Here is an 18,280-nt window from a genome sequence, read left to right as displayed (position 1 = left end):
TCCACCGAGACTATTCATCATGGTCACCTCGTTGTTAGCTCCTTGTTCAAAGTATATTTGTTGCTTTTATCAACACTGGCATGTTAGATAAGTGTAATTATGGAATCTGTTTTAAACTCATAGTGCCCGTGGTTCTGGCAGCATGAATCACATGACAGGTCCCTTTTAAAGCGAACCTGCCATATAAAAAAACACTATTAATCTGCAGATATGGGGTTAATTTGCAGGTTAATGGTTAATGCAGAGCCGGCTGTCAGTCAGTGCCGGGGGCACGGTTACAGCAGCTGCTCACTACACACTGAACAGTGACTGAAGCAACGCCGGCCCACCTCTATGACTGAAAGCCGTACGTTGCTGGGAAGAATAAAGTTCATTTTCTCCCGTCAGCAGGGCTCTCAGTGCGGGCGCCGGGCAAGTTCAGAATGCTATTAATCTGCAGATTAGCCATATATCTGCAGGTTAATAGAATTTTTTTACATGACAGGTTCCCTTTAAAGGATATAGGGCTGAACAGCAATACTACACATAACCTGTGGACAGGCATGGCACAATTTTGGGGAAAAAAAATCTATTTATTTTTAAATCCGGCACAACTGCTTTACTAACTGATTTTCTATCTGTTTGGCTTTATATTAACACAGTGAACACTCAGAAAGTGTTAATGATTCTCTTTTATATTAGTTATTAACTTTTGGATGAAAAAATTGTTTGATTCAATAAATATAAAGGTTAGAACATACAATGCTGCTGACCACAAGACCGAATCTCTGCCTGCCCACCCAGGGCGACCAATGCCCTCATGATTATGAAACAAAATCATTTGGCCATTAGCCAATTCTGAAAGGCAGAGTTTCGGCTATACGGCCATCTACACCACACTATCTCACCCTAGTCATTTGTTTTTTCTAATTAAAAAAAAACCTCACGGCGTATTTAGGTATTCGAGAACATACTAATTTGAAACAAATTCACCGCCAATTGTACTATGAAAAAATAATAAAATATAAATTTGAATTAAATAATTTAAAAAGATATATATTCAAAAGACAAACATCAGTTACAATATAAAAGCCTAAGGGGACACAATCTATCCCTGTTCCAACTGAAAGATGGGCATTAGATGAATTATCAGGGAATGACAGTCTGGTATTCAAGGCATCGGTCAGAGGCAGTAGCTTAGTCCTCATGGATCATCCTAAATGCAGAGAAATGTGCCACAGGATCTTAACTGATTCATTGATCTATGGCACCTTGCGCAGAGATCCTGCTAATGCATTCAATGTCGAACTGCATTCCCTTTTGACTTCAGCTCTGGAATCTAAACTTATCTCCAAGAGAGAAAAGGACTTTATGTTCCAACGTACTCCCACAATTCCAGTTTTTTACGCATTGTCTGTAGGCTATTGAGATTTATGTTGACACACAATTACTTTGTGTTTGACAAGTTTTACCACCATCTCAGGGACACAGCTATGGGGAGCCCATGTGCTCCCACACATGCAAACTTGCTCCTAGGCTGGTGGGAGAACACAATGGTGTTTGGGAACAAGTGGTCGGAAGGGTGATGCCCCCAGATATTATTTTGGGACCGCTATATAGACGATATCATCGTACCATGGACGTATGATGTGATCTCTTTTGACATCTTCGTCCAGGAGCTTAATATCAATGATGATTTACATCCGAATGTAAACCTAGGTCCCTAGACTTCCTGGACATTAATATCACAAAAGACAGAGATGGACGACTTCAGACAAGAATTTTCAGAAAACCCACCTCAACTAATAACCTATTGAGATGGGATAGTCATCATCCCTTTAGCCTTAGGAGAGGGACTCCCAAGGGACAATATCTACTGTAAGAGTCCAGAAAAATTGTTTCTTGTCACAAAATTTCCATACCCTAGCTAGATAATTGAAAAAAAGATTTCTCTAAAGAGGATATCCCAAGAGTATACTTAGTGAAGACATCTGTAATGCAGCATCCTGCACTAGGACAAATCTATTGAAACCAAGGGAGAAAGACCGAGGGGATCCCCTCCTAAGGGTGATAGGAAATTACGATGACTGCTCCATAGAGGTCAGACAAATATTGGACAGACATTGGGGCATTCTAACGGCAGACACTGAAATTGCTGATTTTCCTGCAGCTACTCCAAGCATTACCTTCAGAAGGGGCAGGTCCAACAGAGACTGGCTTGTGCACAGCACCTATACTTCCAAAGAGAGGGCTGGCACATGGTTGGACCAAAGAGAAAACTGCACTTTTAAATGTGGCAAATGCAATTTTTATAAATTTGTGAAGGTTGGAGATGAATTCACTAGCGCCAGTGCAGAAATGAGCTGTAAGAACAAGCAATTTGCCAACTGCAAAAGATGGGGGTGATCTACTTATTTCAGCGCTCTTGCCCTTATAATTAAATTGGTAAAGCCAAGAGGGAGTTTAGGGGGAAAATGGGCGACCATGTAAACGATATCAGGAAAGCCAGAGATACACCTATCTCTAGACATGTGAGAGAGAAACATCTGGGGGATCAGAATCTCCCACTCACACACCACCTCCTCACCTAGCCCCCACAGTGAGTGTCTGTGTCCTGCAAGGTTCAGTCCTGGGGCCCTTGCTTGCTCTTCTCCATTTACACCTTCGGCCTGGGACAGCTCATAGAGTCCCACGGCTTTCACTATCACCTCTACGCTGATGACATATAGATCTACCTCTCTGGACCCGATATCACCTGCCTACTAATCAGAATCCCACAATGTCTGACAGCTATTTCATCAGTCTTCTCTGCTAGATTTCCAAAACTTAACATGGACAAAACAGAAGTCATCATCTTTCTCCCATCTCACTTAACCCCCCCAAACGGACCTATCCATTAAAGTAAATGGCTGCTGACTCTCCTCAGTCTCACAAGCTAGCTGCCTTGGGGTAACCCTGGACTCTGATCTCTCCTTCAAACCACATATCCAAGCCCTTTCCACTTCCTGCCGACTCCAACTCAAAAATATTTCCCGGAACCGCACATTCCTTAATCAAGAAGAAACCCTAGTCCTTGCACTCATCATCTCCCACCTCTACTACTGCAACCTCCTGCTTTGTGGCCTCCCTTCTAACACTCTCGCACCCCTCCAATCTATCCTAAACTCTGCTGCCCGATTAATTCACCTGTCCCCCTGCTATTCCCTGGCTTCTCCCCGCTGTCAATCCCTGCACTGGCTCCCTATTACCCAGAGACTCCAGTTCAAAACCATAGCCATGGCATATAAAGCCATCCACAACCTGTCTCCTCCATACATCTGTGATCTAGTCTCCCGGTACTTACCTGCACGCAACCTCCGATCCTCACAAGATCTCCTTCTCTACTCCACTCTTATTTCCTCTTTCCATAATCGCATACAAGATTTCTCCCATGCATACCTCCTACTCTGGAACCCTCTACCCCAACACATCAGACTCTCGCCTACCATGGAAACCTTCAAAAGGAACCTGAAGACCCACCTCTTCTGACAATCCTACAATCTACAGTAACCATCGTTCCACCATACCGCTGCACGACCTGCTCTACCCTCACCTACTGTATCCTCACCCATCCCTTGTAGACTGTGAGCCCTCGCGGGCAGGGTCCTCTCTTCTCCTGTACCAGTCGACGACTTGTAATGTTTAAGATTATTGTACTTGTTTTTATGTATACCCCTTTTCACATGTAAAGCGCCATGGAATAAAGGGCGCTGTAATAATAAATAATAATAATCTTGGATCTTTGACATTCTCGGTCATTCAAGTAATAGCCTCTTCCATTAGAAGAGGGAATTGGGATCAAAAATTTTTTCAAAAGGAGCTTAGATGGATTTATAGGATGGACTCTGTTCAGCCTAAGGGGCTGAATGAACAGTTACAGTTTGGTGTTATGTGTAACCTCGGCTGGTATGAAAATGAACCCTGATGGATTACTTGATCACGACACATTGACCCTAATGGGTATGGATGTTTTGCGATTAATTATCAATTGCTATCTAGGAGATATCTACCTGTTATTAATATGAAAGACTCTACCAATATTGTTGTATCCCTTTAATATAAATTATTGACATTTTTCCCTGTTTTTTTATTTCATTCTATACATGCAGCTATATGTATATTTTTGTTACCATGGTAACTGTTTCATATATCACAGATAGTGATCTAGTCCCTTGAAAACTGAAAAACTGAGGATGCAGTACACGTGGTAGGTGGAGAGGAGCTTATTCTGAGCACATGGTAACACCCATTTGGTGTCTGACCTGACGCTCCTCCAGTCATTTGAAATATGCAGTGCTCCCATTGGAGCTTTACTTGAAGTGTGGCTGATCACATGTTTCCCTGAATTGAGGGGGGACGCATAAACTCCCGATATGACGCACTTCCGTATAATTTCCAGATGTCTGCAACAATAGCTGGAACACATAATGACCTGCAGACCGGCGGCATCATTATTGGAAATGCGTCCCAAGCCTTTGTATGATAGGCACACACAATGGTAAGCTGCATGGATGAATGCAATGCACGCCATGTAGGGGAGTCCATATAAAGGGATTTGATTCACTTATTAGTATGTAGACCATCCTGAGGGAGCTGGAGGGGCCTTATCACATGGCATCTCTGTATAGGATACCACCATCCGGTTGATTAGCAAAGTATTTATCTTTATGCTCTGCACATTTTACCTGACGGCATCACTCCTGATGAACCATGAGAAAAGGGGAAACGGAGTGAGAGACAGAACAGGGATAGATTGTGCCCTCTTAGGCTATTATATTGTAACTGGTGTTTGTCTTTTGTATATATATCTTTTAAATTATTGAATTAAAAGTTATATTTTATTTTTTCATAGTACAGTTGGCGGTGATTTTTTTTCTAATCAAGCATTATTAAAGATGAATCTTCTATACACAGAATTACAGATTTGGAGGTTCACTCATTTCTCATTTTTATTTTATCTTTCGATATGAACAGAGACCCTTGGCCTTCCATGGATGATTTTTAGTTATGCTGTAATGAGCATGGCGTCTTTGCTCTTTGTTCTTATGTTTGTTCCAAATACAAAGGGAAAGACATTGGAGGAGATTTCCTTGGAATTAGCAAACAGGTAAACGTGTTTGTTCACTCTTTTGAAATAACATTACAAGGTAATTATGATAATTTTGAAATATAAAGTGAGTATGTATATTCACAGAAAAGCTTTCCTATTTATCTTGTGTTCAGGGCCACAATGACACAAATTGCATTACTCTTCTTGTGTTAATGACATCGATAATATGATCTAGTTTTGTGACACAAGGTGCCTTATTTTTTAAAAACTGTATAATGGAAAATCTATATTTGTTTTTTTGGCCCAAAACAACCCAAAGCATTGGGCTCTTATTGCCTTCAAAAGTAACAGGAATCCCAACAGAATTGTCATTCTATCTTGCAAATATAAATAGATCACCTGTTATTGATCACCTTCATATTTGCCACGGAGCGCTTTTTAAATACAGAACAGACCAAAAGTTTGGACACACCTTCTCATTTAAAGATTTTTCTGTATTTTCATGACTATGAAAATTGTACATTCACACTGAAGGCATCAAAACTATGAATTAACACATGTGGAATTATATACTTAACAAAAAAGTGTGAAACAACTGAAAATATGTCTTATATTCTAGGTTCTTCAAAGTAGCCACCTTTTGCTTTGATGACTGCGTTGCACACTCTTGGCACTCTTGACAAAGTTCAGTACTTTGTCAGTGACTTTGTCACAATATGTATCTCCTTCATATAAGCAGTGTATAACATTAAAGGGAATGTGCCATCAGGACACGTCCTACCTTTTAAATCAAGATGTTATGTTAAATGTAGGTCTTTTTTAAGTTTTTATTTTCCATATCATAACCTGTATAATAAATTGAAATCTTGCAATTTTCACACTGGCCTTTTGGGCTATTTTAGAATTCTGCTTCATGTTCTTTCAGAAAGTCCACATGTACATTAACAGTAATAGACTGACTAATATTTTATTTTATGTGTTGAAACATCTTATAGGCATGTGCAAAGGTCATTGAGCAGAGAGGCGGGAATGGTGTCTCCTGTTATCAGCTGTGTATAGAGTAAATCTGCCTCTGATGATAATAAGGCTGCTGAAAAGTCTTCTGTAAAGTATAAAGTATAAAATAGCCCAGTGGCCAGTATGAAAATTGCAATATTTAAAATTTTTTTTAAATACAGATTGTAATATGAAAAAATATTGCCAAAATTTGTTTTAGAGACTATATTTAACAAAAGAAAAACAAATAATTTATCCAATAGGTGATTTTATATTACATTTCCTTTAAGGCAGCATATTTAGCTGCTAGAGAGGCCATGAGGAACTGGAGGAAAAATTAGGCTAGACATAATAAAGGAAGGTAAATAAAGGAAGTCCCCACCCAGTATGTTTCACGGTTATTAGACACCCAAAAAAAAACTTGCGGGGAAAGCTGGTGCATGGCAAGCAATCCCCGCGAGTTTTTTTTGGCTGTATACAGTGGTGAAAAAAAGTATTTAGTCAGCCACCAATTGTGCAAGTTCTCCCTCTTAAAAAGATGAGAGAGGCCTGTAACTGACATCATAGGTAGACCTCAACTATCAGAGACAAAATGAGAAAACAAATCCTGAAAATCACATTGTCTGATTTGGAAAGAATTTTTTTTTTCAAATTTTGGTGGAAAATAAGTATTTGGTCAATTACAAAAGTTCATCTCAATACCTTGTTATATATCCTTTGTTGGCAATGACAGAGGTCAAACATTTTCTGTAAGTCTTCACAAGGTTGGCACACACTGTTGCTGGTATGTTGGCCCATTCCTCCATGCAGATCTCCTCTAGAGCAGTGAAGTTTTGGGGCTGTCGCTGGGCAACACTTATTTTCAACTCCCTCCAAAGGTTTTCTATAAGGTTTAGATCTGGAGACTGGCTAGGCCACTCCAGGACCTTGAAATGCTTCGTACAAAGCCACTCCTTTGTTGCCCTGGTGGTGTGCTTGGGATCATTGTCATGCTGAAAGACCCAGCCACGTTTCATCTTCAATGCCCTTGCTGATGGAAGGAGGTTTGCACTCAAAATCTCACGATACATGGCCCCATTCATTCTTTCATGTACACAGATCAGTCGTCCTGGTCCCTTGGCAGAGAAACAGCCCCAAAGCATGATGTTGCCACCCCCATGCTTCACACAGTTGGATGCAACTCAGCACTCTTTCTCCCCCAAACACGACGAGTTGTGTTTCTACCAAATAGTTCTACTTTGGTTTCATCTGACCATATGATATTCTCCCAATACTCTTCTGGATCATCCAAATGCTCTCTAGCAAACTTCAGACGGGCCCGGACATGTAATGGCTTAAGCAGGGGGACACGTCTGGCACTGCAGGATCTGAGTCCCTGGCGGCGTAGTGTGTTACTGATGGTAGCCTGTGTAACATTGGTCCCAGTTCTCTGCTGGTCTCCCGTGTGGTTCTGGGATTTTTGCTCACCGTTCTTGAGATCATTTTGACCCCATGGGGTGAGATCTTGTGTGGAGCCCCAGATCGGGGGGAGATTAACAGTGGTCTTGTATGTCTTCCATTTTCAAATTATTGCTCCCACAGTTGATTTCTTCACACCAAGCAACTTGCCTATTTCAGGTTCAGTCTTCCCGGCCTGGTGCAGGGCTACAATTTTGTTTCTGGTGTCCTTCGACAGCTCTTTGGTCTTCACCATAGTGGAGTTTGGAGTGTGACTGTTTGAGGTTGCGGACAGGTGTCTTTTATACTGATAAAAAGTTCAAACAGGTGCCAGTACTACAGGTAATGAGTGGAGGACAGAGGAGCCTCTTAAAGAAGAAGTTACAGGTCTGTGAGAGCGAGAAATCTTGCTTGTTTGTAATTGACCAAATACTTATTTTCCACCAAAATTTGAAAAAAAATTGTTTCCAATCAGACAATGTGATTTTCAGGATTTGTTTTCTCATTTTGTCTCTCAAACTTGAGGTCTACCTATGATGTCAATTACAGGCCTCTCTCATCTTTTTAAGTGGGAGAACTTGCATAATTGGTGGCTGACTAAATACTACGATACTCGGTGCATATCCGAGCATCCGATGCAAACTCAATTAGCGAGCACTTGCGCTCAACACTAGTCGCCATATCGTCATCATTTTTTTTTCCTTTACTTTTGAAAAAATCCCAACCCCAACACAACCCTAACCCCAACCCTAAGACAACCCCAACCCTAGTACAACCCTAACCCTAACTCTAGCGCAACTCTAACCCTAGCACAACCCTAACCATAACCCTAGCACAACCCTAACCCTAACACAACCCTAACCCTAGAAGAACCCTAACCCTAACACAACCCTAACCCTAGAACAACCCTAACCCTACCCTAGCCCAACCCTAGCATAACCCTAACCCTAGCCCAACCCTAACCCTAGCACAACCCTAACCCTAGCACAACCCTAACCCTAGCACAACCCTAACCCTAGACCAGCCCTAACCCTAGACCAACCCTAACCCTAGCACAACCCTAACCCTAACACAACCCTTACCCTAGCACAACCTTAACCCAAGCGTTTATTTTTTACACCTTTCCTCGTGAGGTATAAGTGATTAGACGATTTTATTCTTTGGGTTGGTGCGATTACAGCGATATCAGATTTATATCGGGTTTTTATGTCTGGCTGCTGTCACACACTAAAAATCCTTTTTTTTGCAAAGACTAGTTTTTGCCTCGCCATATTTTGAGAGCTTTCATTTTTCCATATTTCGGCCGACAGAGTCATGTGATGGCTTATTTTTTGCGGGACAAGTTGACGTTTTGATTGGTGCCATTTTCTGGCACGTGAAATTTTTTAATCGCTTTCTATTCTGATTTTTGGGAGGCAAAATAAACAAAAAACAACAATTCAGGATTTATTTATTTTTAATGCCATTCCACGTGTGGTAAAATTGGTAAGGCAGCTTTATTCTTTGGGTCAGTACGGTTACAGCGATACTACATTTATATCGTTTTTTTATGTTTTGGCGCTTTTCACAATAAAAAACATTTTATAGAAAAAATAATTTTTTTGTATCACTTTATTCTGAGAGCTATAACTTTTTTATTTTTTGGCCGATGGAGCTGTATGCCAGTTTGTTGTTTGCAGTATAAGATGACGTTTTCAGTGGTACCATTTTTATTTATATTTTTCTTTTTGAGCGCGTTTTATTCCATTTTTTGTTTGGCGGTAGGATGCTAATCGTTTTTTGCTTGTTTTTTTATTTATTCTTTTTGCCGTGTTCACTAAAGGGGTTAACTAGTGGGACAATTTTATAGGTCAGGTCGTTCTGGACATGACGATACCAAATATGTGTACTTTTATTGTTTTTTTTTTCATAATAATATTTATTTATGGGTACAGTATATTTTTATTTTTTTGTGATTATTTTTTTCATTTTTTTATATTTTTACAATATATATATTTTTTTTTTCACTTTCTGATACTTTTTCTTACTTTTACACTTTGTCCCACTATGGGACTTTCACTTTTTGCAGGTTGATTGCTTATATAGCATAGAGATGCAGCAGCATCTCTATGCTATATAGGCTCTCAGCCTGCATGCAGAAGTTACTTTGATCGAGCATTGCACAATGATCAAAGTAACTTTCTGCTGCCTGGTGACCCGGATGTCATAAGGTCACCGTAACAACTTCCGGGATCCGGCACAGACAGCGTGGGACGACGGAGAGGAGGTAAGTAAGCGGAGCTTACCTCCCTTTGCTCTCGGAATGCTGCGATCGACTTCGATCGCAGCATTTCGAGGGTTAATATGCCGGGAGCGGTATGGGACCGCTCCTTGCACATAGCACCGGAGTATCATTCTCCTGGTCAGCAAAACTATGGCAATTCAAAACTAGTATATTATTTTAAATAAATAGTAAAAAAACTAAAATTCATAAAAAGAACAAGTGTATTACAGTATATAGTAAAAATCACTATCCTATGAACGCCAGCCACAGGTTGGTCTTCACCGTAGAATCGTCATGGTAGGCATGTGGATCTTCAGCAGATCCCCGGCTGCTATGGAAAACTATACACACCCCGCAACTTGGTCATGGGGGAGGGCAGTCTATGTGTCTACCAAAAAAACCTGAAGGAGAATGTCTGGCCATTTGGTCGTGACCTCAGGCTGAAGCGCACTTGGTTTATGCAGCAGGACAATGATCCAAAACACATCAGCAAGTCCACCTCTGAATGGCTTAAGAAAAACAAAACTAAGACTTTGCAGTGGCCTAGTCAAAGTCCTGACCTTAATCCGATTGAGATGCTGTGGCATGACTTTAAAAAGGTGACTCATGCTCGGAAACCCTCGAATGTGGCTGAATTACAACAATTTTGCAAAGATGAATGGGCCAAAATTCCTCCAGAGCGTTATAGAAGACTCATTGTCAGTTATTTCAAATGTTGATTGCAGTTGTGGCTGCTAAGGGTGGCCCAACCAGTTATTAGGTTTAGGGGGCAATCACTTTTTCACACAGGGCCCTGAAGGTTTGGATTTCTTTTTCCCTTAATAATAAAGACCTTTATTTAAAAACTGCATTTTGTGTTTTCTTGTTTTATCGTTGTCTGATATTTAAATTTGTTTAGTGATCTGAAACATTTAGGTGTGACAAACATGCAAAAGAATAAGAAATCAGGAAGGGGGCAAACACTTTTTCACACCACTGTATAGGATATGGATAGTTTCTAAACATACACCATAAAAAAACACAACAAGTCTAAATATTATATAGTCATCTACTGTGGCTAAGTAACATTTTTCAAATTTGAAGATGAGGTTCTTAGTTAACATTTTGATTAGCTTTTATAAGCCCACTACCACGTTACAGCAAACATTTTAATGGGTCCCTGCTCTATTAGGTGTAGCACTGTGCATTGATGACTGCCACCATAAGACTGCACCAGCAGGAGCATGGGGAGGTGACCCAGGTGCCCAACAACACCCATACTGCAGTGCCTCAATGACTCTGAGACGCACCACCCAAAAACATAGCACAACAACAACAATGAGCACCATACAGCACCAACATCAAGTGAACTGATCTAAATACTCACCTTTTATATTCAAGGGACAACAAATTTCAGGACCCTTTTGTCCATGTAAGATGGTAAGAGGAAACCAATATGGTTGAACAAGAACGTAAAAGGGGCGTTAAATAGCAAAAAAGAGGCATTCAAGAGATTAAAACAGGAAAACAGTAAGGAGGCACTAATGTGTTACAAGGAAAAAACGAGAACCTGTAAAAAACAAATAAAAATAGCGAAGGAGGAAACAGAGAGACGTATTGCTAGGGAAAGTAGATCAAATCCCAAACTGTTCTTTACGTATATAAATAGTAAAAGGATTAAATCGGATAATATTGGACCGATAAAAAGTGAGGAAGGCAAAATCATAGAGAAAGATGAGGATAAAGCTAATCTATTAAATAATTTTTTTTCGACAACTTTCACAAAGGAAATCGAACTAACAGGAGAAATGAGAAGTGACAAACTTAATCCTCCACTAAGTATGACAAATCTAACCCAAGCTGGGGTACAGAAACGCCTCAGTAACATTAAAATAAACAAATCACCAGGACCTGATGGCATACACCCACGGGTACTAAGGGAACTAAGTAATGTGATAGACAGACCGTTATATCTTATATTTAAGGACTCTGTTGAGACTGGGTCTGTGCCACTTGATTGGCGACAGGCGAATGTAGTGCCAATATTCAAAAAGGGAGCGAAAAGTGATGCCGGAAACTATCGGCCGGTGAGTCTGACGTCCGTTGTGGGCAAAATTTTTGAAAGCTTCATTAAAGAGGCAATTACGGAGCATCTTGATGCTAATAATCTTTTAATCCCGAACCAACATGGATTCATGAGGAATCGCTCCTGCCAAACAAACCTGATTGACTTCTACGAGGAGGTTAGCTCTCGAGTAGATCAGGGGGAACCAGTGGATGTCGTGTATCTCGACTTCTCAAAAGCGTTCGATAGCGTGCCACATAATAGGTTGGTATACAAAATGAGAATGATGGGGCTGGGGGAAAATGTCTGCAAGTGGGTAGCTAACTGGCTAAAGGATAGAAGGCAGAGGGTGGTTATAAATGGAATATACTCAGATTGGGTAAGCGTCACTAGTGGGGTACCACAGGGGTCTGTACTAGGCCCAATGTTATTTAATATCTTTATTAACGACATAGTCAACGGGATAAATAGTAAAATATCAATATTTGCAGATGACACAAAGTTATGTAAAACAATTAATACAAAAGAGGACAGTGCAGACCTACAGAGGGATTTGGATAAGCTGGGTAGGTGGAGCATTAAATGGCAAATGAGGTTTAACGAGGAGAAATGTAAGGTCATACATATGGGAAGGAAAAATGGAAGTCACCAGTACTCACTGAATGGGAAATCATTGGGGAATTCAGAGATGGAGAAGGACTTGGGCATCTTGATTGATAGCAAACTAAATTGGAGTGCCCAAAGGCAGGCCGCTGCTGTAAGGGCAAACAGGGTAATGGGATGTATCAGAAGAGGTATAGCTGCAAAGGATGAGAACATTGTTCTTCCACTGTACAAAGCACTGGTCAGACCACACTTGGAATACTGTGCTCAGTTATGGGCCCCAATATATAGAAAGGATATAAATGAGCTTGAAAAGGTACAAAGGAGGGCAACAAAATTAATAAAGGGAATGGAGGGACTGCAATACCCAGAGAGGTTGGCAAAACTAGAACTATTCAGCCTGGAAAAGAGAAGGTCGAGGGGGGACATAATAAATGTGTACAAATATGTTAGGGGACAGTATAGAGATCTTGCCCGGGATTTGTTCAAAAGGAGGGATATTACGGTAACAAGAGGGCATTCACTAAGACTGGAAGAGAAAAGGTTTCAGCACCAGCATAGGAAGGGGTTCTTTACGGTAAGAGCAGTGAGAATATGGAATTCACTGAGTGAGGAGACGGTAATGTCAGATTCACTACACCAGTTCAAGCGGGGACTGGATGCATTTCTAGATACCAGGCAGATTTCAGCATATACTTAAAAATAAAATAAAATAGTAGGTTGATACAGGGATTTATTCTGACTGCTGGTTTCAGAGTCGGGAGGGAATTTTTCCTCAGGTGAAGATTGGCCAAATCATTTGGGGTTTTTGCCCTCCTCTGGATCAACTTTAGCAATTACAGAACTAACAGGTCGAACTTGATGGACGCAAGTCTTTATTCGGCTTTACAAACTATGTTACTTTGTATTATCACAGATCATAAAACACCCGTTACATTTCCATCTAATGGGTGTCATATAATATAATTGGTGCTAACCATTGATTCATCCATTTAACTCAGGAGATTGGGGCGTTCCAGGTATTGGTTACAGCTGTAATTATTAAGGCATATTGACAGCCTGCTTCTACCTTCACTTTCTCCCTGTAGCCACTGGTCCAGTTAGCATTCCAACCATGATTTTAAGCGCACCTTCACACCTGCTTGTTTTCCATCTATCCTCGCCCTTCTCTGGCTCTATAAAGTCAGAGCTGTCAATCAAAGACAGTAGGAAGTGGTGGATATAAATGGGAAACAAGTAGATGGGAAGGCGATTGGCTCCGCCATGATGCACCAATAGGCTGTAGTTGGTTTGAACAGTCATTCTGTGCTGACAGTCCCTTTAACGCTATTTACCTGGAGATTACCACCAATATAACTGCCACAGGAGTGGTAATACAGCTTTTCCAGGAGAACGGTAAATTACCCTAAGTAGACAAACAAAAAATATAACATGGGCAACTACAATAATTTTTTTTCATGATGGCTGATTGACAACTCTGGTCAGGCCATACTGGTGTAACCAAGATTTCCAAGAAACAGAATAGATTACATTAGTAATAAAACAGATGACATAATTAGAAATTAACATAATAGAACAGTGCTCTGTTATTATCTCAGCGGCGTACACTCTTCACATAGAATTTGCTGTAAATGGTTGCCCTGATGAACATATAATGATAATAATTAAAGGGGTTGAACACGTATTCTTTGCTGGAATAAATGTGTCGGGGACATGAATCATAGCAATTATTACTACTATATAGGTATTACAGGATCTCCTCCTGCACTTGTTAGTGCAGGTATCCTCATACACCGCACAGCTCTCCGATTCTCAAAATAGCAGTTGATAGAATTGGAGGAAACTGATGGACAGTGTGTGAGGAAGGCTGCAGGAGAAGAACCAATAATATACCAGAAAATGGAGAGAATGCCAGCTCATCTTCATACATGTGCACCGACCAGTGCTGGCAGACAGTGGGATGGTAAAAGAACCAGTGATACTTATATATTACTAAATGCCACAACATCATGTCTCGAAGGCCGGGTTCAGACGACTGTATTTCATGGTTCGTGTATGGCCTGCAATTTCCAAACTGAGTTTGGGGTCTCTTGACCCAAATGGGACTATAATTTCCAGTTTATGAAGCTGTAAGTTCAGAAGATCAGTGGTCAGTCAGGCATTACAATCCGTATAAGGGTTGTCAACCTGACTTTTTAATAATTCTGGACAACGTGTCCAAAAATCACAGACAGACAATATTGGAGAACTATAATAAATCATTAAGATTCTGAGTGATATATGTCTACAGCCCATAATTCTTACATGAAGACATTATCTGTATTAATCTTTTTTTTTATAATGATCTTCTTATTTATATAGCGCCAACATATTCAGCAGTGCTTTACAATTCAGACAATTTACAACATTATTGGCACTGTCCCCATTGGGGCTCACAATCTACATTCCCTATATCTTTGGAGTGTGGGAGGAAACTGGAGGAAACCTACACAAACATGGGGAGAACATACAAACTCCTTGCAGATGTTGTCCTTGGTGGGATTTGAACCCAGGACCCCGGTGCTGCAAGGCTGCAGTGCTAACCACTGAGCCACCGTGCTGCCCTGTATTGACTGTGAACTGTAAAATGATGATAATTATGTAATTATAATTGCAGTCACAACTTTCTCCAACTTCAAAAAAAATCACAGCCGCATCTAACTTTCTTTATGGATGGGTAAAAAGAACCCTATTTTTACAGACTGTCCAGGAATCTCTGGATGGTTGGCTACCCTGGTCCACATACAGACCATGAAATATGCCTGTCTCAGCCCAGCCTAATACATTTGTCAAAGAAAAGATAAAGTGGATCATTCCTTCAACTGAATTCAATAATGCCCTGTGTGGTCAATGCAAGATTTTCATAAGGACAATTTTTTAGCTTTTAAAAAATAGGTTAAGGAAAAAACAGGTAAAAAAAATAAAAATAATATAGTGCAAAAACTTTCACGCTGCCATAAATGGCTAACAATTAGGGTTGAGAGAGTATGTTCTGTCCGAGTATGCTCGGGCCGAGCTCCGAGTATTTACAGCTGCTCGGTGATATGGTTGAATCGCTCCCGTGTGCATGATTTGCAACTGTTTGACAGCTTTATTACATGTGAGGAATGTGTAAGAAATAGACATTCCTCACATGTAATAAAGCTGTCAAACAAATCATGCACACGGGAGCCATTCAACCATATCACCGAACACCTGTAAATACTTGGAGCTCGGCCCGAGCATACTCGGCGAAAGGGTTAATAGAACATACTCGCTCAACACTAGTAACAATGTTATGTAAGTGGTGAACCACTACTTTAAGCAATTTGTAGATTTCTACCTACAGAAAAGACTGTATTATTAACCATCTAATTATTTTTCAGGCGTTATGTGTGCCGTTCGTTCTGCTCCAGGAGTAGAAGTAGACCGAAGCTGGTGCCAATGGAACTTTCTCAGAAAACTGCTTAGAGATCACATCTGAGCAATAAGTAAGAAGACGCTCTGGTTTAGATTCCGTTTTCCTCTGAGGCATTTGCAATATCTGCTTTAATATAATTATAAATATTGTTAAATATACTTGTAGAAATGAAAATACCATAATGAGTTCTGCAGTTATAAATGAAATACTTTGTTGGTCAATCTTGGAGAAAAAATGAAAAATTTCTGATATATTGCACTATGGCAAGTAATGACTAGCTCTGCCAAGCCTGTTTTCCCCTTTCCTGCTGTATGATCATTTGATACTGTTGATATGATTGCACAATGATCCACACAATTATTCCTAGTACTGTTATCTACAATGTGCTGCTAGTATAATGAATGGTATTTATAATCAGTGTATATTACCTATTGATCCATCATTGTATGATATACATATTGTAGTGTGATTATTGTCATCAAAAACATAAATCAATATTAGATTTTTACAATAAAAAGACATTTTCAACATGCTTCATATTTTATTTTACTGGTCCATACATGGTTCAATTATATGTCAATAAGGAAAACACGAACAGATCATAATAGATTGGTTTTATCATGATAGCACCTGTAAAAAAAAGTTTCATGATACTGTGAATAATAAATAAGAAGGTCTTCTGTTACATTCTGATTTAAGGGGGTTACCCTACGAAGGAAATTTATCACCTATTACCTAAATAGCAGATTGCTGGGATTGCTACATAATATTAGAATGGGGTTCCAAAACCATCCATTCCATCTCACTGCACAACCAGAAGATTGAAATGAGGAGTGGTCATTCATGTCACATACATCTCCATTAAATGTACATAGGGTCAACCGAAAACATATAGCAGGTTCAGTACTCAGACCCTGTTATAGTAATAGGTAAGGCCTCCAGCTATGATAAGTGTATCACCTATCCTATGGATAGTTATGGATTAGGAGAATAAAAATCTGATATCACTGCACCACTGTAAATCTAATCATCAAGGTTATCACATTAGGTAGGAGTCGACTATCAAATGGTCTCTCTTTGTGCTTCCTCTGTATAAAAGATGTTCTAACAAACCGGTGAAGATAAATACCCCTACACGGACTGGCTGTCTCCAGTTGATACCAGGGACATCAACATGGCACAATGAAAATGCAATATTTCAGAGCCATCTCTACAATAATCTGATGTTAAAATAATCCACAGATACATCTGTGATCGGAGAACCTTATTGTTACAAAAGCAAGGATTTTCAGCTGTGGGAAACCACATAAGTATGATATCAACTTGAATCATGGATATATCATAGTCATGTTTGGTATGTCTAGGATGGTAAAATATGCTCAGAATGATGGGGGTCATATTATTCCACATTATTTTCCATATTGGAAAATATGACATAAATTAGAATCGTGTCCTGAAACTGACTGTCTTTGCATATAATCAACCATCCTCCTGATCAGGAGGAGGTGTGATGGGTCTGAATGAAAACTTTTAAAATATTTCCACCATATTATAACAAGAAAGTGAAAGTTGTGTTGATTCGCTTTTGTGAGGTGTGAGGTATCGTTGGGATGGATAAAACCAAAGAAATGTTGATCTGTGCCTAGGTTGACAATGTTGCTAAGCACCGCTGCAATATGGCACCAGAACTAAGGACCAATATCCCACCAGGATATCAAGTCATGGATCTGGTTCTAGAACTGTCCAACCTAAAGGTGACTAGAAGCAACTACAGCTCTTATAGTGGATTATACTCTTCCTTGCCACGAATGCTTCAGCAAATGAGAGAGTGTGACCCCCAAATGCCTATACAATTTGTTTTTTGAGAACTCCAGAGCAAGAATTTGCAGAATGTCTGGCACAGGAAGCTGAGCGGCAACCAATCCTTAGAGGGTCCTGGCCCATTTCTCACCACCAGGCCTACATTTGATTCATGCAGATGTTTTGTGTAAAACAAAGCGGTACATGTTAGCACTACCTGCCCTGATAAAAAAAGAATACCCCCCTCCCAAACTGTTTGTGGGCAGGGTAGAGGGGAAATGCAATGATAATTTGCAGTCTATTACTGTCGGCAATACTGTCACTTTCAACCCGAAGAACACTGGTGCGGGGATGACCATGGTCCATTCGTAACTTGTTTCATCTAAATATATATTCCTAGAAAAAAAGGTTGACTGTCACTGGAATTGGGCGAATCAACCTTGCTCTGCCTATAGCCTGGGTTTACCTTGACTGGGATGCAGAGAAGGAATTAAAGGAAGTGGAAGTGCAGGAATGACTTGGAGTGGTGTTCTAAATGATGTTAAGTGGGAAAGGTTTAGACAGAATAATGGTTGTTGTTTGAAAGATCACGGCTTGGAGAGCAGCACCGAGAGTTGGTTGAAAGTTTCA

The 18,280-nt window shown here is 40.1% G+C and overlaps 1 protein-coding gene across 1 annotated transcript in view; it reads left to right on the top strand.

Annotated features, from left to right (window-relative positions):
• Window positions 1–16,380, top strand: part of SLC2A12 (solute carrier family 2 member 12) — a 106,194-nt gene extending 89,814 nt beyond the window's left edge. The window contains exons 4-5 of the mRNA XM_073673227.1: window positions 4,993–5,125; window positions 15,816–16,380. Of these exons, the coding sequence (XP_073529328.1) occupies window positions 4,993–5,125; window positions 15,816–15,900 (218 nt within the window). The 3' untranslated portion in view covers window positions 15,901–16,380. The remainder of the gene's footprint in view (window positions 1–4,992; window positions 5,126–15,815) is intronic.
• Window positions 16,381–18,280: the final 1,900 nt, after the last annotated feature.

This window comes from Phyllobates terribilis, unplaced genomic scaffold (assembly GCF_046119375.1).
Source record: "Phyllobates terribilis strain yellow unplaced genomic scaffold, ASM4611937v1 Scaffold_3__8_contigs__length_932513732, whole genome shotgun sequence".
Classification (NCBI taxonomy): Eukaryota; Metazoa; Chordata; class Amphibia; order Anura; family Dendrobatidae; genus Phyllobates; species Phyllobates terribilis.
The sequence above is the reverse complement of the archived record's forward strand: the minus strand, read 5'-3'. Positions and strand labels throughout refer to the sequence as shown.